The sequence below is a fragment of the Pelodiscus sinensis genome, chromosome 1, assembly GCF_049634645.1.
Source record: "Pelodiscus sinensis isolate JC-2024 chromosome 1, ASM4963464v1, whole genome shotgun sequence".
Taxonomy (NCBI): Eukaryota; Metazoa; Chordata; order Testudines; family Trionychidae; genus Pelodiscus; species Pelodiscus sinensis.
In genome coordinates, this window is record NC_134711.1 from 29,279,328 (window position 1) to 29,297,942 (window position 18,615).

Below are 18,615 nucleotides of genomic sequence, written 5' to 3' on the forward strand. Positions count from 1 at the left end.
CCATGTGCAAGGAACAGCACTGAAGATACAAAGAAGTGTGTGGGAGAAAAAGACAATATACAGAGGCAAATTTGTAAAGGGCCCTAAAGGCAAAATACTGGAGTCTGATGCAGGAAATGAGGAGCCTGTTAAGGGATCGACTGAGGGAGAAGACAGGCAAAGACCACCAGCTAAGTAGCTATGTTTTGGCCTAGAGCTGGAAGGTAATGTGTGTGTTTGAGACATCAGAGAGCAGGAGGCTGCAGTGGTCAAGGTGGTAGATAATGAGGTGCTGGATGAGAGCTTGTGCTATGGGCAGGAAAAAAGGCAAAGCTGAAAAATGTACACTGTCCTCTGAACAATATAGTGTTATCTCCCCCTTCAAACCTCTGTGTTTACTTTCAATGAAGTCATAAGTTTTATGCATTCTTTTATTCAAACATGTCTGAGTTGTACTGAGTTGAGACATCATACCCTATTTATCTTGGCATAACACAAATCCCTACATTAACTGCCTTAGGAAATCCTCGCAGGGACTTTTTATTGTTGAACCTTGCTAAGGAATTGTCTTGTACATACATATCACCAGAAGCAAAGACCTAAATCTCTCCTCAGTTATACCAGGGTGGGCTCAAAAGAGAGAGGGGGCAGGGGAAGCAGGGCCATGGCTCTGTCTTACTTCCTCTGCCCAGCAAGACTGACTGCTGAGGAGCATGCTGCAGCATCCTTGAGAGATGGTGCAAGATGTGTGCTCCCCTAGCACTGCCCCAGAGGGGCGCTCTGGAGGCCTGCATTATAGTTTGCATTGCTTGTTAAGTACTACCACATGTCACTTACTTTGAGACCTGTATGTGATTTCCTTTCCCCAAACCCTGAGCTAAAGATTCCCCCAAATAAATTGCTAGAGATACCAAAGCTTGATTTACCACAGTAAGATGGCAGAGATACACATACCTCTCAGCACAGTGGTTACCACACTGAATTCATGCTTCCTCATTGCATTTTATGCCAATTGAAAGACCCTGAAGTCAACAAAGCTACGCTGGCATAAAATGGGAGTAACAGGGTAATAAAATCAGGCCCTATACTTTGGTGTCTACTATTTCCAATTGGCTTATAAATCAAGAACAATAACTGTGGCAGTGGGTTCCATTCCTGAATTAGTGGAAAGAAGGGGAGAGACAGAGAAAGAAAGAGACCCTAAAACAAAATACAGCATTAGGGTAATAAAGAGTAATATCATGCCTTTAAATCAATAGTGTGAGGCCGAGAAGATGTCTTCTGGTAACTACCCCACTGGGTTGCTTATAGAAGATGAGAAGGGACTGAAAAGTGAAAGTTAAGAGTGACCCTCAAAAATTTCTTCCAAAGAAAATGGCAAAGCAGGCAGAGTATTTCAGGAATGCCCAGCAGGCTATTTACTGCTCCCGGCTTGAGTGTCGAGCTCCCTGCACTCTCCTCCTGGCATGGCAGAACTGACAGATGTCCCTCTGTCCTCCCTTGCCAGTGAGCATTCGATCTGCAGTTGGGAGGAAGAGGGCAACACATAGGCCCTGAGCACCATTCTCACAGTGGGAATTCGTCCACACCAGCTCAGAGGGAGGGGTTCCATATTCAGAGATAAAGAAATAAGCACATGCTTATGCTTTAAAACAGTAAAATGTCCTTCACTATACTAACAGAATAACCCCTTTAATAAATAGAAACAAACCCTGAAAATGAGGCAAAGGTTTATTTTTAACCACCGCATTGGCTCACTTTTCCTTTTAAAGCATATCCTGGAGCTGTCTCAACTCCTTATCTTTTTGGCAGCACTTTAGGATTTTAAACTAGTACCAATACTATGCAATCCAACCTTCCACTGATGTATGTTCCTTTCCCCATGCTTGCTGGCCCATGAAGAGAAATAGCTCACCATGAAAGATATTAAGGGTTTCTTTATCATTTCAGTAAAGAGCTCCCTTTATATTAAAGCTACTTACTGTGGGAGGGTAGAGCCAAGAACATGAAGAAACAGTGTTTTACAGATTACAAGAAAGATTTACACTGTGACCAGGATCACATACATACATACAAGTTACACTTTTGTTTCTCTGTTGCATTGCGAAGATCAAGGCACATAATACAAGAATAAATGCATAAATGGATATGATTTCATTTCTCCATAAAATATCCATAGGTAAGGAGAATCTGATGAAAATCCTAAGGCTCTCATTCAAAGTCACAAATTGTGATGAAAGGACACAGCACTAGGAAAATGAATTTGTTGAATATATTAATCCTTCATCTTCTAAGTATCTTCTTACATTAATATCATTTTTCCTTTCTAACACAACAGTACCCATCTATTTCTTTAATCTTCATAATGCTATCATGTCACGACTAAAAAGCACTGATTTTGAATAACCACACCAATTATTTAATTCTGTTACAGATACGGGAGCTCTGAAATCTGTATCTAAACTATGACTCAGTATTTAATCTCAAACCTCTCTTGTTCTTTACAGAAATCGTTTGTGTACCTAGATCCCTGATGTAAGTAAAGAATAAGTTACATTTCTCATAAGCTACCCACAGAGCACATGAGCACCATTATTTCTTTTAGTTTGTTGAATATATGGAACAGCCTTTTCTCCATTAAATCTAATCTCTTATATCTTTCTACAAAACAAATGAAATTTATTTAGTAGGATCGGCTCTAATTACTCCAAAAATAGTACCTCATAGTTTAATTTTCCAATTTTCGGCATATGGTATGTTGTTTCCTTTACATGAATTTTTATGAAAGAATGCACCAAAACAGAAATACATATCATGCAGTGCTGTCTGCTTTTTCAGTGCTTAGCTACTGTAATAAATTTTAACATTAGAATCTTGTAAAAAATACATAAAGGAAATAGCAGACCCTATCAGAGAGCCCTTGAAAGGAAAATCTACAAGTCACAATGCAGTCAGTCTTCCCTGCATCTGTGAGTTAGAGCAAACCTAAAAGTGAGAGGCCTTGACCATGCAGAAGGCCTAGACAGAGCGGTTGGGGAATGTGGAGATTGAATGCACCCCCTTACCAGCTTCTATTGGTAAGGCTTCTACAAAATATTAGCCAAAGTAGTGCAATCATCCAAGAACAGGGTAGGGGAATAATTTTTGCAGGGGGGGAAGGGCATTTAATGAATTTTGGTACGTGGTCACTGGCCGGCTCTGCCTCTGAAAGGGGGCACGGCCTGGGGCAGAAGGCATGGGGCTGGGGACTTTGAATTAAAAACACAGCCAGCAAAGGACCTGCAGCTACTGGCCCTGCCACTACCACATTGTCTGGCAGTCGGGGCAGCAGGTTTGTATAAATTTTGGTGGAGCCCAGAATGGGTCTAGTCCCTCCCCGCCCCCCACCTGCCCTGTAAGTTGATATATATTTTATTAAATAATGTAAAAATGGACTGGAAACCATAAGTGTTTAACAGTTTCCCTTTATTGCACAATATCACTATCATAAGAAAAATTATTTAACTAAGAACATCAACGTTATTAATACTCTTTTAAGTATGGAAACAACCAAGCACCCTTTAAAACATGCTGATTTACAACTAAATATAACCTTTATGCCAAATTTGGTGCTTCTATTTATTAACCAGGAGAATACACTCAGTACTACTACCAACTAAATAAGTGCCCAAATAATTGTGTAACTTACATGTAATCAGATTCTTAATTTTTACATTTTTATTTTATTACAAAATGGTGTGTAATAGGAACACTTAAGAGACAGGTTATACCCCATTTATTATTTGCCAAGTGGTGGCTACTTTTTTTAAAATGTATGATTTGCATCTACTTCTGTCTGGATGGAAATTCTATTTAAAATAAACAAAACCAGCACTTAATTTTTGTATGAAATAAAACTACCTTAAATGTGAAAGATACATAACAAAAAAGTATCCAAACATATTCTGCATCTGAAATTCATTTATTAAACAAAGGAAATATCCATAGTGAATTTACAGATCGATTCTAGTCATCATGTTCTTCAAGGTGTTAGAATACTCTCATAACCACTTTTTTACTGAGAAAAGAGGAAATCAAGTTTTTCTGCTTCGTCAACTCTTGGTTTTGCAATGGTGAATGAACTAATCATTGAATTGAACTAGCTGAATAAACCGAAGTGATAAAAACATTCTCTCTTCACCTGCAGAAGAAGCTACTGCTGATGTAAACACTGGTTCTGGGTGCTTACACAGCAACTTACACTAGTGAACTGGTAGAATTTTTTTAAAAGTTGACAGGAAATGTTCTATTTAATTTTTAAATTTAATTCATAAGTTATTTAAATAGATTATGATAAATTTAGGCCATAACAATTTTTAATTTATTTTTAAAGGTATATTATTTAAAACAAAGCCTATTTAAATGGGATCACAATTCCAATTTTAATAAAGCTCTTCTGCCCCAGACAGGAAGGGACTTGGGGACATGGGCACTGGGAACACCAGAGTTTCCCTTCCTCAGACAAAGGGGGAGGGAGAATCACCTGGCTCCCAGGCAGGGGTGAGGTTGTCAGCACATAGTACAAGGGGGCTGGGTTCCTGGGCAGGTGTGTGGGGGGAGGGAGGGTCCAGGTGTGTGCGGGGAGGCAGGAGGGGGGGGAAGAGAGGGAGAAGAGGAGACGGGGTCCCAGCAAAGGTTGCAGGGCCAGGAGGTGGGGTGTGGTGTTGCTTGGCAGAGGCCAAGCCAGGGGAGGAGAAGAGAGGGGGCAGGTAGCGAGGGGGGGGGGGGGAATCGCAGGACAGTGGGCAGGGGCACACAGGCGGGGGGAGGAGCCCCGCTGGGCAAGGAGGGTTCACAGGCAGGGGAGTTGCAGGGTAGAGAACACAGACGGGGGAGGGTAGCCGGCCGGGGGGCCCCATGGGCAGGGGAAGGAGAGTTGCGGGGGGGAGGGCGCATGGGAGTGGGGTGGCCAGCCGAAGGGGATACACGGGTGGGGCCGCACTCAGCCGAAGAAGAGACCACCCAGTACAAGCGCACCATCCCGCAGCCAGTCGGGCGCTCTCCTCCCCCGGGACTAAGCCTCTGGACCTCCCAGGTGTGCTCCGCCGGGACTGCTAGGGTTACCTCCGGACCTTCGGCTCCCTGCCCAGGGTGCTGCACCTTCTAGCTCTTGGGCAGCCCCCTCGCCGGTCCATCCGCCGTGGGGCGCTTCTCGTCTCTGTTCGTCTGGGGCCCTGGCTCCCTCTGTCCTCCCACGTCCTCTGCTGGCCTCACGGTGATGTGCTCTGCCCCCTTTCTCAGCTGTGTGGCCCCGGCTTTTGAAGTGCCTGCGGGGCTGCTGGAGCATGCATAGCAGTGCCGAGGTGCACCAGGCTGCATAGCTTCTGACGATGTGATCACCAGCATCTTCTTGCGGGGGCAGGGGGATGGGCTTGCCCAGTCACACCCCTCTTCCGCCAGCAGCCTCCAGCTGGCCCGTGTAACGACGGCCCCCTGGGAAATTGCCGGAGGCCCACCGGGAAATTCCCGGTGTCCCGCCAGGCGAGTCTGCCCTGGTCAGGGCCCGCTCCAGGCAGGGCTGGGGGAGAGACCCAGCTCCAAATATTGGCGGATCAGGGCCCCCAGCTCTGAATATTCCTGGAGCGTGGGCACTACAAGCCCATATAACTCGCCGCCTTTGCTGGCAGTCACACTGGTTGCTGCAGCTATTTAGAGGGCTTGCAGCTCCAGCCCCTGCTTGGGTAGTGCTGTGATGCGGAGCTGGGAGACATTTAAATAGGATCCCTGTGCCACAACCTGGAAATTCAGTGCCATGGGCAGCAGGCTATAAATAGAAAGTGGCCAGATGCAGTCCACGGTCTAGATCAAAGTGTTAGGTGAGCCGGATCTGGCCACCAGGTCGCATCTTGCCCAATCCTGTCCAAGAAGTAGCTTAATCAATGTTTTATTGAAAAATAAATTTTCTGTTTGATACTAAATACCCCAAAAAAGTAAGTGCAGTTCATTCTGTTCGGAGCAGTATATCAGGACTTAGAGCTCATCAGGGATGGTTTATTTTGCTAAGTAAGATTATAATGTGTTTAGTCTAATAGGGAGGGACTCTCTAGTGTGCTTGCTAGAGATGCATGCACACAGGGAAACATCTTTACCTCAGATGAGCAGGTTCATTATAATGAAAACAAAACCAGAAATCCCAGGGCAACTACATATGTGGGGCCAGATCCTCAGGTGGTATTAATTGGTGTTACTCAAATTAAATTAATGAAACCGTGCTGAGAACACACTAAGTGGCTCATTGTCTTTAAATTTCACACATAGCATTCCTGAAGTATTCAGCCTTACCTTGTTGTAGTACTGCACCTGAACTGAGTGCCATTGTCCATCACTGACCCCTCCTGGAACAAATGGTGCAACTGTTGTAGTGGTCTCCCCTGAATGTTAGTTGGAACATGAGAAAAAAAAATAGTCACCATGACTGTTACTCTGATTTAGTGATCTGCTCAGCATTGCACAAAACACAAATAGAAAGACAGTCGTACTTGAAAGACAATAGTTTACCATCCACCTAATACGGGCCTAATACAGTACAGGTTGAGCCTCTCTAGTCGGGCATCCTAGGGACCTGACTGGTGCTGAACCTTAGAATTTTCTGAGCCATGGGAGGTCAATATTGTCTAGTGGCATTACCAACAATTCCACAGCTTACTGGCTCTTAGAAGATATTTAGGGTAAATTAGACATAAATAACAGCACAGAACACTGAGAGCCAGGACAAACTTTACGGGACGGCAGGAAATTTGGCCACCCCCATGATAAATGGACATCCAGCTAGCTAAAATCATGCCAGACCACGGATGTTGCCAAACCAGAGAGTCCTGGACTAGAGAGGTTCAACCTGTATACAGGCAGTCCCCGGGTTACGTACAAGATAGGGACTGTAGGTTTGTTCTTAAGTTGAATTTGTATGTAAGTCGGAACTGGTACATATTGTAGGGGAAACTCTAGCCAAACATTTCTCCAGAGCTAAGTTTTATTCTCCCACACCTCACTTCCCTCAGTCCTTTATTCTCAAGCTGAGATGTCTGCTGAGAAAAGCCGCGGAGGACGTGGGCGGCGGGACCGCGGCGCGTCTCGGCGGTCTGCTGGGGGGGGGCGCAGCTAGTGTGGGGTTGCCTCACCCCGTTTGTAAGTCGGATCCATGTAACCCGGGGACTGCCTGTATACTAATGGTAATCTAATATGCAAGAATTTGGAATGGGAGTCTGTGAGCTGCTGAGCACACTCAGTTTTACTAAAGTCTATTTTGGGTGCACAAACATAAAAGTGATTTCTGTAACATATTAGTAAAACATGTTTCTTTTTGCTGCTGTAGAATGTATAAGGAGATATACAGGACAGCTACTGAGAAAATTGTCAAATATGAAAGCCTTGACATGAGCTTTTCTGCTTTTTCTGTCATTGACAAAAGTGTGACTCCTGGTTTGAAGAGTATCTTGCTGACTCAAAGCATATCAATGAAATGTACTCCTGATCAAGGCTGAGAAGCTGGAATCTGACATCCCTATCACTTAATAAACTATCTTGATAGTCTTTGAAGTGCTACATATTTTTTCCTTTTGTTTTAGAAACAAAACATGCATCTCAGAAGAATTCTTAATTTCTAACCTTGTAGTTAAGCAATACTGTTTATTGTTTAAAATCAAGGTTGTTTTGTATATTACCGGTATATTTGTAAGGGTAGAGGATGTTAAGTCAGGTATGCAAACTAGAATAACTAGTACGGTGGCTCCTATGAAATAATGACAAAACAAACATTTACTGAAAAAGTACATAAGGGCCTGGCACAGTGCTTTGGATTCTCCCCTCCCTTTTAAACATTTGGACAAAAGTTCCTTTTGCAGAGGAAGAAGAAAAGAAAGAGCATTAGAAAAGCTACCTATATAAGAAGTCACAGAAAAAACAACTCCCCTCCCACAAGCTAACAAAGCTGATAGTTTCACACATTGAACATAAAGCATGCATTCTCCTCTACATTCATAAGTAACCTTTCACAAGTCTCTTCTGTGTCTATGGCTATCTCTTACTGTCAATACACCACAACTATTCAAACAGTACAGACTATATTTTTATGATCTGATCTACATTTACCTCAAAAAGGGCCTCAATCATAGATGAGAGTAACAAAAGTTATGCTAAAAATTCATAAGCACACTTTTGTGAAAATCCCTAATTATTTTGTCTTAATTTCTGCTAAGAGAATGTTGTGACACATTACTCCACAGGCAAAAGTGACTGCCAGCATGTCCCAAACTTGCATCTTCATGTTAATTTTTACCCAAAGATATAAAACAAATCAATCTCTAAATATATTGAGCCAAATTCTTCTATCATTTGCACTGGTGCAAATTCAAATGAAACATTGATTTAAATGGATTTCCAGAATTTACACCAGTGTAAATAACAGAATTTAGCCAATTTACACTCATCCTCAGGGTGTCTTCCTAATAATCTGACTCTTAAGGAACGCAAATATGAAATTGCCTGCCAGGCTTCTGCGCAATCACAGGCTCCCAGCGCCGATTGTGGCCCCGCCTTCCAGCCTCTCCCCCCATCCATGCCAGGCTTCCATCTGGCCACTCCCCCTGCCCCCACCAGACTTCTGCGCAATCACAGGCTCCCAGCGCCGATTGTGGCCCCACTTCCCAGCCTGGGAGTCCCAGCTGGGAAGCGGGGCCACGATCGCCGCTCTGGGCACGTCAGAAGCCTAAGCGGGGGCGGCGGGAGTGGCTGGGAGGTGGGGCGCAATCGGCGCTGGAAGTTCTCTACAATCATTTCAGCTGCAGGATAAAAAGGAGTTCTAAATTCTTCTATAGCCTTAGCTTTAGAGTGATAGAAAACAATGAAAATAGCATGCACATTTGCACAATTACTTCTAGGCCTCTTTACCCAGAGATAGTGTAGGATGAAGACTGTTTATAATAAAGTTAAGTATTAAACATAGCATGTGTGTTCGTGGCAGTGGTTTTTGGTTTTTTTCCTCCTCGACAAATTTTTAGCCCGTGTGTTCGGTATTTTTGGGAGACCATCTGGCAACCCTACTCTTGCTCTAGCAGTGGAGCAGGAGGGACCGAGCTACCAGGGAAGCTAGAGGCTTCCTAATTTAGAGCAGGGCTGGGGAAAGGCAGGCAGAGCTGGGGAAGCTCTGGCCATGCAAGCTCCCAGGCTGCAGGGCCTGAAGAAAGGCCTCAGGGTACTAGTGCTGCAGGGAGGCAACCAAGGGAGGCAAAGACAGCAGGTCCACACCCCCTTGCCTATGATGAGTGACCATTTCAGATCGCAGTTTGCCTCTGTGGCAGGGGCTAGATGAAGACTGGCAGTGAGTCACTGATGCAGTTATGAAAAAAAAAATTGCTTGAGTCCAGCACCTTTTTCATTACAAATTAAGCATTGGGGTCACCAAATGAAATTAGCAGACTTCCACGCAGTGGCCTGATTCCTCCCAGTGGCCAGGAAAGCTGGGCTGCCACCCGATGCCTCCCCAGTAGTCAGAGAAAGCCAAGCTGCTACTCAGTGGCTCATTGCTTCCTGGCGGCTGGGGGAAAATCGGGCTGCCGCGCCCTGGCTCATTGCTCCCATGCGGCTGGGCTGCCTTCCCCAGTGACTGGATGGAGCCAGGCTGCTGCACTGCAGCCCCAGCCTTTGGTGGTGGGTCATTTAAGGCAATTTTGGGAAGGCTCTGCCTACATTACCACCCATGGGTTTAGACATGCATCAGTGCACTTTACTGCCAACAGAAGAGAGAGTGATGATTTTTCCTTCTATCTGATATTTAATTTTTCTTTCTTTCTCTGAGGAATAGCTTTTGGATAAAAATGGGTTTTGTAACTAGTATGCTGGCAAGCCCTTATCTACATAGGGAGTGCTACCACGGCACTATAAAGAGTGCCGCAACCTGAAACATTTTACTAATCTCTTCACACATTATGTCATGAGAGACTGATTGGTTAACATCCCTGTCTAACTAAAAGAATTACTAGAAGTAATATTAATTACAGCAGCTGAGCACCTATGAATATGAAAGAACAATAACTGATCTTTAAATGTTCGAATTAATGCCATGACAATTTTACAGATTGAGAACAGTTGCCTACCAAAAAGCACTTTTTCCAAAATATGTCTTCACTTTACAAGTATCAAGATACTTTACGTATAGTAATACTGGCAGTTCTCTTCTCAAACTCACAGTTCTCTTTACTTAGAAATGTTGGATTATTGAGACTGCCCAACAAATACAAACATTGTGCACTCTCTTTTCCTGCCTTACTTCCAAGGACTGAGAGATTGATTTGATATCTAAAGCCCTCTGCTCCTCTAATGCCCAATTCTGTTCCCACTGAAACCAAGAGGATTTTTTTCAATGGGCTTCAGTGTGATTTGGATCATGGCTGCTTTGTGTTCTGTTGCTCAAATGGTTTGATAAATGCTCTGTATTGTAATGGTTGATGATGGAAGAGTTGCTAAAACCAAACCACAAAATAAAAAATAAAGAACATAAAAAAGGAAAGTAAAAAGAGCTGGGTAAATTAACTGTTATGCCATTCAATAGTGCAGTATCAATCATTTGTAGAAAAGAGCAATTATTTGGCAATGTTTTAAACTCACTTAAAATCTTTAATTTGGGATCTATGACTCAAATCTAGGAAACTACATACAATCTGTAATGAGGTTAATTTCAAAATATAGTGAGATGTTCTCATTACCATAATGTTATTGCTATTATTTACATATAAAAGAGTATCGAACTAAGTGAGCAAGGAACACCTTACCTGCAGAGAATGTTAGCTGGATCTGTTCTTCAATGATCTCAAGGGCAATGAAGTCATGCTTCTCATTAAAACGGCCATTGTAGAGGAGGAGAGCATTCCTTTCTCTGGTTGCAAACCTGTAACATACAAAAACAAATTTAATATTTAATGATCTACAAAGTGAAGAACAAACAATCAAAGCCACTCTGAAAATAGATGACATAACACATACTACAATGGATTGCGTTGTTATTCTTTTCTGAGTGTCCAAAAGTGTGGAAGAATTCACATAAGCAAGGAAATAAACACTGCCCCCAAATGCTTACTGCCTAAATTCAAAATGATGCAATGAGGGTCAGACACAGATGAATCACAGAATACTTGAACTGGAAGGAACCTCGAGAGATCAGTAAGTAGGGTTGCCAGATACTTTGACAAAAAATACCGAACATAGCGGGGGAAAAATTGGTTGGGGAACCCCCCCCCCCCCAAAAAAAACCAAAGTTGTTGAGTAAAACAAACAAGCAATCAAAAAACATCGCACCAAAAAAGACAGTCACTGTGCCTTTGAATACCCCCGCTCCTCCCATCCCCACCAGACGCGGCAGGACATTTTACATGTCCAGTATTTTCTGGGCTTTTTTTAACCGGACAGAGGCTGCAAATACCGGGCCAATACTGGACATCTGGCAACCCTATCAAGTCCAGTCCCCTGCCCTCATGGCAGGACCAAGCACGGTCTGGATCAGTGTTTCTCAACCGTTTTTTATAAAGTACCCCCAGTACCTACAGTTTTCAGACACAAATTTTTTTCTACCATTGCAACACGTTTGTTTAAACAACTTAATCACAGCTGGGTGGGCTGTGAAATTTTTGGGTGTAAAAAGTACAAAAATAATAAAGCTCTGTAAAACTTAAAACAAAAATTCAGTTTTCTCCAAATTTCAGGTGTGTTGACGTACCCACCAGCCTTCTTGAGTACCCCTAAGTGTACTTGTATCACTGGTTGAGAAACACTGGTCTTCTAAACCATCCCTGATAGATGTCAGACTAATCTGATCTTAAACACCTCCAATGATGGAGATGCCACAACCTTTTCCCACAAGGAAAAAGACAAGACTTACATTAATGTCACATGGTTAATCAGGGCCTGATCCTTCACCAGTGAAGTCAATTATGAGTAAGGCAAATTCATATATCTTGATGATTCCATTAAATTGGTTTGGGTTTTCTTCATTTTTTAATTTCATGTTCTCTAATGTCAAGCATTTGATGCTCCAAAAACAGGGGGGCTGCGTCTAGAATGGCAAGTTATTCCGCAAAAGCAGCTGCTTTTGCGGAAAAACTTGCCAGCTGTCCACACTGGCCGCTTGAATTTCCGCAAGAACACTGATGATCTCATGTAAGATTGTCAGTGTTCTTGCGGAAATACTATGCTGCTCCCATTCGGGCAAAAGCCCTCTTGTGCAAATGCTTTTGCGAAAGAGGGCCAGTGTAGACAACGCGGTATTGTTTTGCACAAAAAAGCCCCGATCGTAAAAATGGCAATCAGGGCTTTCTTGCACAAAACCGCATCTAGATTGGCACGGACGCTTTTCCGCAGAAAGTGCTTTTGCGGAAAATTGTCCGTGCCAATCTAGACGCTCTTTTCCGTAAATGCTTTAAACGGAAAAACTTTTCCGTTCAAAGCATTTGCAGAAAATCATGCCAGTCTAGACGTAGCTGGGGAGTTTCCACTTTTGTGCAAGGAAATAGCTGATAGCCGTAGTTTAAGAAAAGCCTAGTTTGGCCTCTGTAGCTCCTTTATTTAAAATTTGAGTAGAACTCATTATGAAATTCTTTAAATTTATCTATATCTATTGCTAATGTTTAAGTGTGAAGAAGAATAGAAGTCATGGGAAGTTTTTACAATTCTAAACAATAAGACTGTGCACTGATTCTGTATCATCAACATCGATAATGTAAACAGTTACATTATCTTCATCTATTAAATATTATATATGAATGCAGCATTGAGTAAAAACACATAAAATCAGGCATATTCCTATGAAATGTTTCAATTCTGACTGAACTGTACTTTGAGAGAAAACTATTCCATCAAAATAATTTCAACAGCTATAAACAGAATATATCTAAAGAACGAAGGAAAGAAAGCAGAAATCACTTGCTTTCCTAGAAGGCAGAAATTGTTAGTTAATTGAACAACACTATCAACTTTATGTGTCTGAAAACATTAGCAGGAATTAGTACTAAGAGCACTATAACTGAAAGTGGGTAAAATCTATATTTTTCTATTTTTTTTTCTGTGTTTTTTTTAACCTTGTGCATTTAACAATACTTTGTGTCTGTTCACTTTTACTGTTCTGTTGATGGACAATTGAACTTCCTGTTTCATGTACTAGCAATTTGGTGTGGTTGCTATGGCTATCTTTCCGGCAAAAATCCATATATACACCTCAGCTGGGGAGGAAAAAACAACACTTTTTTTAAGGGAGGGTTTGGTGCTTTGTTTTCTTTTAAGTTCAGATGTATTACTTTTAGAGTGCTTTTTCAGAGGCTGGAATTGTTTGAAATGAATCTCTTAAAAAAAATCAGTTGACAATTCCCTTTAAGCAAGGTGGAATGATTAAGAACTGTTGAGAGAGGAGGAGGAGAGGGGGCAATGCACATCTGATAAGTGTCCCAAAATAACAGTGAGGTTTAGCATGAAGAAATAGGGTTTATGGAAAATAAGCATCTGACTACTTGTTCTTGTTCCTTTTCCCTTCTGTAAGAACATATGGTGAGGATGAGCTATACGTTCCAAGCCATTTAAATGCTCAGAATGCCTCATTAGCTTGCAGCATAGTCAGTGAACATGTAAGTTATTTTTAAAATCCCATTTTAATCATGAGGATGAAGTTGACAGACTTCCCACTCCTTGATCTTTTGGTGGAAAGTGGGGCTGAAAGATGCTAGACACCCTGAAATTATTGGACCATTTACAAAGAAAAAAAAATATGGAATGGCAAATCATTTGCTTGACCAAACTTCTACAGGTTGGACCTCACTGGTCCAGCACCCTGTCAGGGTCTGACCGGTCCTGGATGAGGGAATTTGCCAGACCAGGGAAGGTCTCCTGCTACCAGTCCCCTCAGCCTGCTGCCCCTTCCTGCTGCTGGCTCCTTCAGACCCACTGCCAGCTGGACGACACAGCTGCCCTGGCCCCACTGCCATAGTTGCTGCTCCAGCACAACTGCCAGCAGGCAGCCCTGGGCCTGCTGCCGGTGAGCACGAACCCTGCTGCCGGCTGGCATGTGGCCCTGATTGGGCTGCCGACCTACCGCGGCCCCAGCTGGGTTGCCACTGCCCGGGCTCCACTGTCACAGCAGCAGACAGGCTTCTCCTGCTGGGCTACTGCATCCTAGCCTTGCTGCTAGCCAGACTGCTGCAGCTCTGTCCCACTGCCGGGGGACAGCTGGGTTGCCAGGCTGCCACTGCCCCGCTACCATGGCCCCGTTACCACCACCAGACTGCTGAGGCTCTGGTCCTACTACCACCGTGCGCAGGGTTCTCAGCAGCTGGCCCTCCTGCCCAGGGGCTCTCTTGCTCAGCAACAACCGTGGTCCTGCTGAACCATGGATGTTGCCAGACAAGAGTACCAGCTTAGGGAAGTGCAACCTGTACTTCTTATTTATCTTGAAGTAATGTTTCCCACCAGCAATGGAGAAGAAAAGAGTGCAAGAAAATACTCAGCATAAAATCCGTTCATTATCCTGATCATATAGGGACAAATTCTGTACTAATTCTGTCACATGCCATGAAGCCAATGGGTTGGTATGGTATTTAATTCAGCATCAAATATGCCTGCTGAAGATTTTGAAACCTATAGTGATGGTAAGCCTTTCTGTTTGTTGTTTTCCTAGTAAGCTCACAATCTGAGTGAGAGCCATTCTAGCCTGATGCAAACACACACCACTCTTTAAGAATCTTCCTGGAAGCCTGTAAAATGATACCATGTGCAGCATCCATTATGGTTGGCAAAAAGTCTCCCCGAATCAGAACTGATCTCCTGGTGGCTACTGAAAACAATACAGGAGATTTTAATGGGCTGCTAAAATCCAATCAGCAGCACAGTGGGGCTTCTTTGGGTCAGGATTCTACAATTACAACAGTGACGTTTCGGATGTAATCATGAAATCTACAATTTTTAAAATCTTATGACCATGAAATTGATCAAAGTGGACCACAAGTTTGGTAGGGCCCTAGTTATGCAACCCTTCTTCTAAGAGTGCCAGGAGCTGCAGAGGTTGTAGAGGGAGCCAGCAACCCTAGCTTTGCTGGTCACCAATTGAGCACCCAGCAAAAATCCAAAAGCGGGCAGTACTCGTTGGGTACATGGCCAGGCCAATTGTGGGACCTGCCATTTTAGTCCATCCCCTAGACATGAGGGCTGACAGAGTTGCCAGGGCTCTGGGTAAAGTGGGGGGCAGCTCCGTGCTTTTGGAAGGAGGGGACCTTCAGCAAGAGGAACGTAGATAGGGGCAGCCAGCCCTCAGAGCTACCCGGAACATGCTGAGTGGGGCTCCAGCAGCAATTTAAAGGGTCTGGGCTCCAGCCATTGTTGCTCCTGTGGTAGTGGCAATGGCAGCCAGGAACCCCCAGGCCATTTTGAATCACCCAGCTCCAGGGTAATTGCCCCTTTTGTCCCCCCATATAGCCTCTGGCAGCTGCAAATTGAATATGCCCTACTCCAGCAAAATCTCACATTTCCTCTCTCTGGACACACTGTTTCCTGATGACAACTACGCCCTCCTGAGCCATGAGGGCTTGAAGGAGCCCACTCCCTCTAGCTGTGTACAGGACTTTGCAATACTTCAGTAGAAAAGACATCTGCAAAAGAAAACCCTGATCTATCTAGCAGAGGAGCTGACTATTGTGAAAATGAAAAGTGTTATGATATGAGAAACACAGTCAGTGCTTCATATGAGACACTGTATTTGTACAGGGCTGAACACAATGGGGTCTCACTTTTGGATACCCTTTGGGCACTACCATAATAAACAGGATTAATAAGTCTCAAGTAGTATGGTCCTGATTCTGCTCCCATATGAGTTGATGGCAGAATTCCTACAGTAACCACTTTCACATGTTTAACTTTGTGGGTTACTAATATACAGCACTTGGCCCTAAATCCAAATCAAGGAGCAATCTAGACTGAAATCTTTTGCTATCAAAATGGAAAGAAACAAACTTACATGAGGGAAACAGTGAAATGGAAGCGTTGCCTTAATCCTTTGAAGGTGACAAATGACTGTGGAGGGAAGCTTCTGGTTGTCATCTCACAGTAAGGTCTCTCATACTCTCCTGGGGGACACTCGCATTTGAAACCTCCTACCAGTAGATTAACACAGGTTCCTCCATTTTTACATACTCCTGGCACGCAGCGGCCAGAGCGGGAATTCACTTCGCAAGACTCACCTGGAAGAAGGAGAAACAAAGATCAATAAGAAATACTTGGCACTACATTTCTACTACACAACAAATTGCCAGAGATACCAGTGAATGGGTGTACATCAAGTTAAGTAGTTGTAATTTCAGCAATGTGTACATGCTGCATTGTTTTTCAAATTTTAATTCTTTGCATAGTTCAGGATATTGTGTCCTTAGTGATCCATTTTTAAATACTTAACAATGCTGGCTCTGATTTTTAGGTTATTAGGCTTCTTTCAGAAATAGTGATAATTACATAAAAACCTGTTCACTTCTGGCCAACTAAAATGTGTGTCAACAGTTCCAGCATTTTACAGTTTTCAGCCAAACGTTCATTACAGACTATGAATGGTGTAAATAGATAAGTGTTCCATTTCCCCTTTAATGAAACTCGGTTTTATTGCAGGTATCATTGATTAAGCACAGTTGAGCGAGAAATATAATACTTTTAAAGTGTGTGCATTGATACAAATATGGGCAGGATACAGGTGATATGCATAGCACTTCGATTTTTTTCAGTGTCTCACAGACAAGAGTACAGTAACTTCATTCAATTGTTAAGTATCATGATACTTTTTTTTTGTCTTCAAATGCTGGAATTTTATTCCATACCAAAAAAGACCCACCCAAAAAACCCAAATAGTAAGATGTGTTAAATGCAAACATGCAAAATTCAGGAAATAGAAAAGGTAAAAGTTGGTAAATACAACCCTAGCCCTTATAACTTTTGCATGTGTTAAAATTTGGTCAAGACTGTCAAAAATGCTTAGTGAGTCTGTAGTTTACAAGGTCTGTAGGACAGTGGTTCCCAACCACCGGGCTATGGACTGGTGCTGGGCCGCGAACCACTGGCTGCTGGGTTGTGGCAGCTCTAGGGCTGGGATACACCGCCCAGCGCCTCCCCTCCTGCCGTGGCTGTTGGGAAAGGCATATCCTGCCCCATCTCTCACCCAACCAAGGGCAGGGTCTCCTCCCAGACATGGAAGAGAGGTTCGCTGCACTGCGGGAGGGCCGCGCAGAGCCGAGCATGGCAGCCTTAGAGCAGTCATGACCCAGGCAGCGGCGCTCCGCTGGAGGTTGGGAGGCAGTGCAGGGCTAGGTGAGGGAGGCAAGGAAGACATTGAGGACTCCGGGGGCTGGCTAGTGCTGGGGGGCTATGGGAATGGGGAGCTCTAAGAGACAGGGTGCTGGCAGAGGGGGGCTCTGAGGAAAAGCTAATACTGGGGAGACTCTGGGGGCAGGGCTAGTACTGGGGAGCTCTAAGAGGCAGGGGGCTGACACGGGGGGGGGGGGCGGAACTGGGGTATCCAGGTGGGGAGCTGGCACTATAGGACTCTGGGGGCAGGGCTAGTAGTGGGATCTACGGAGATAGGGGAAGGCTCTGGGGGGGTTGGGTGCATTGGGGCTCTGGAAGCAGGACCACTGGGACTGGGAGGGTCTGATGGTGGGCAGTTCTAAGAGGAAGGGAGCTGGCAGTGAGGTGTTTGGGATGGAGGGATGGTAATGGGAGGCTGGCACGGGGGGGGAGGGTTGGGTGCAGTGGACTTTGGGATCAGTGGCTGGCGCTGGGAGGTAGTGGAGGGGTGGGAGTCTTAAGGGGTTACGGCTGGCACTGGAGGACTGCCCCCAGGGCTGCAACTAACAGCCAGCTTCAGACGCTGCAGCTGCCTACCATGCTGTTTGCAGCAGCTCTTGAGGCTCTTGGTGGACCAACGGTAACATTTTTTTGCCTATATGCAAATGTGCAAATAAAATGTTGCCGGTACGCCAAAACATTTGTGAATGGGTTTGACAGTCCACGGTATAAAAAAAGGTTGGGAACCACTGCTTTAGGAGACACTTTTGAGCCTTTATACACCACACAAAATCTGCAAAGGCTGTTACAAAATTAACTGTTCTATAGAAAACTAGTTATCTAACTAGGAATTATTTACCCCGTCTATATATGAATGTGGGTTGTGTGGTAACTGCCATTATTATGTTTGGGTATGTCTACACTACAGCGCTAATTCGAACTAACTTAGTTCGAATTGGTATATTCGAACTAAGCTAATTCGAATTAGCGCATCCAGACTTAAAAACTAGTTTGAATTAGCTTTTTGCTAATTCGAACTAGCATGTCCACACTGAGTAGACCCTGAACCGAGGTTAAGGATGGCCGGAAGCAGTGCCGGCAGGACATCAGAGTAGGACTTAGAGCATGGAGCTGCTGTCTCAGGCTAGCCGAGGTCTGTGCTTAAAGGGACCCGACTCCCACCCCACACAGACAGTTCTCAGGGGTTCCCCGCTTCCAAAGCAGTCCTGGCTTGGAGTGCCCTGAGTGCCCACAGTCAGCACATCACAGCACTCGGCCATCAGCCCGGCTGCACTTGCCGCAGGC

The 18,615-nt window shown here is 44.2% G+C and overlaps 1 protein-coding gene across 4 annotated transcripts in view; it reads right to left on the reverse strand.

Moving 5' to 3' along the window:
- Nucleotides 1-18,615, reverse strand: part of CELSR1 (cadherin EGF LAG seven-pass G-type receptor 1) — a 276,769-nt gene that overhangs the window by 114,601 nt on the left and 143,553 nt on the right. For all 4 annotated transcript variants that reach the window (XM_075927708.1, XM_006120414.4, XM_025183254.2 and 1 more), the window contains exons 3-5: nt 16,001-16,223; nt 10,785-10,900; nt 6,301-6,389 (exon numbers count right to left, since the gene is read on the reverse strand). In XM_075927708.1, the coding sequence (XP_075783823.1) occupies nt 6,301-6,389; nt 10,785-10,900; nt 16,001-16,223 (428 nt within the window). The remainder of the gene's footprint in view (nt 1-6,300; nt 6,390-10,784; nt 10,901-16,000; nt 16,224-18,615) is intronic.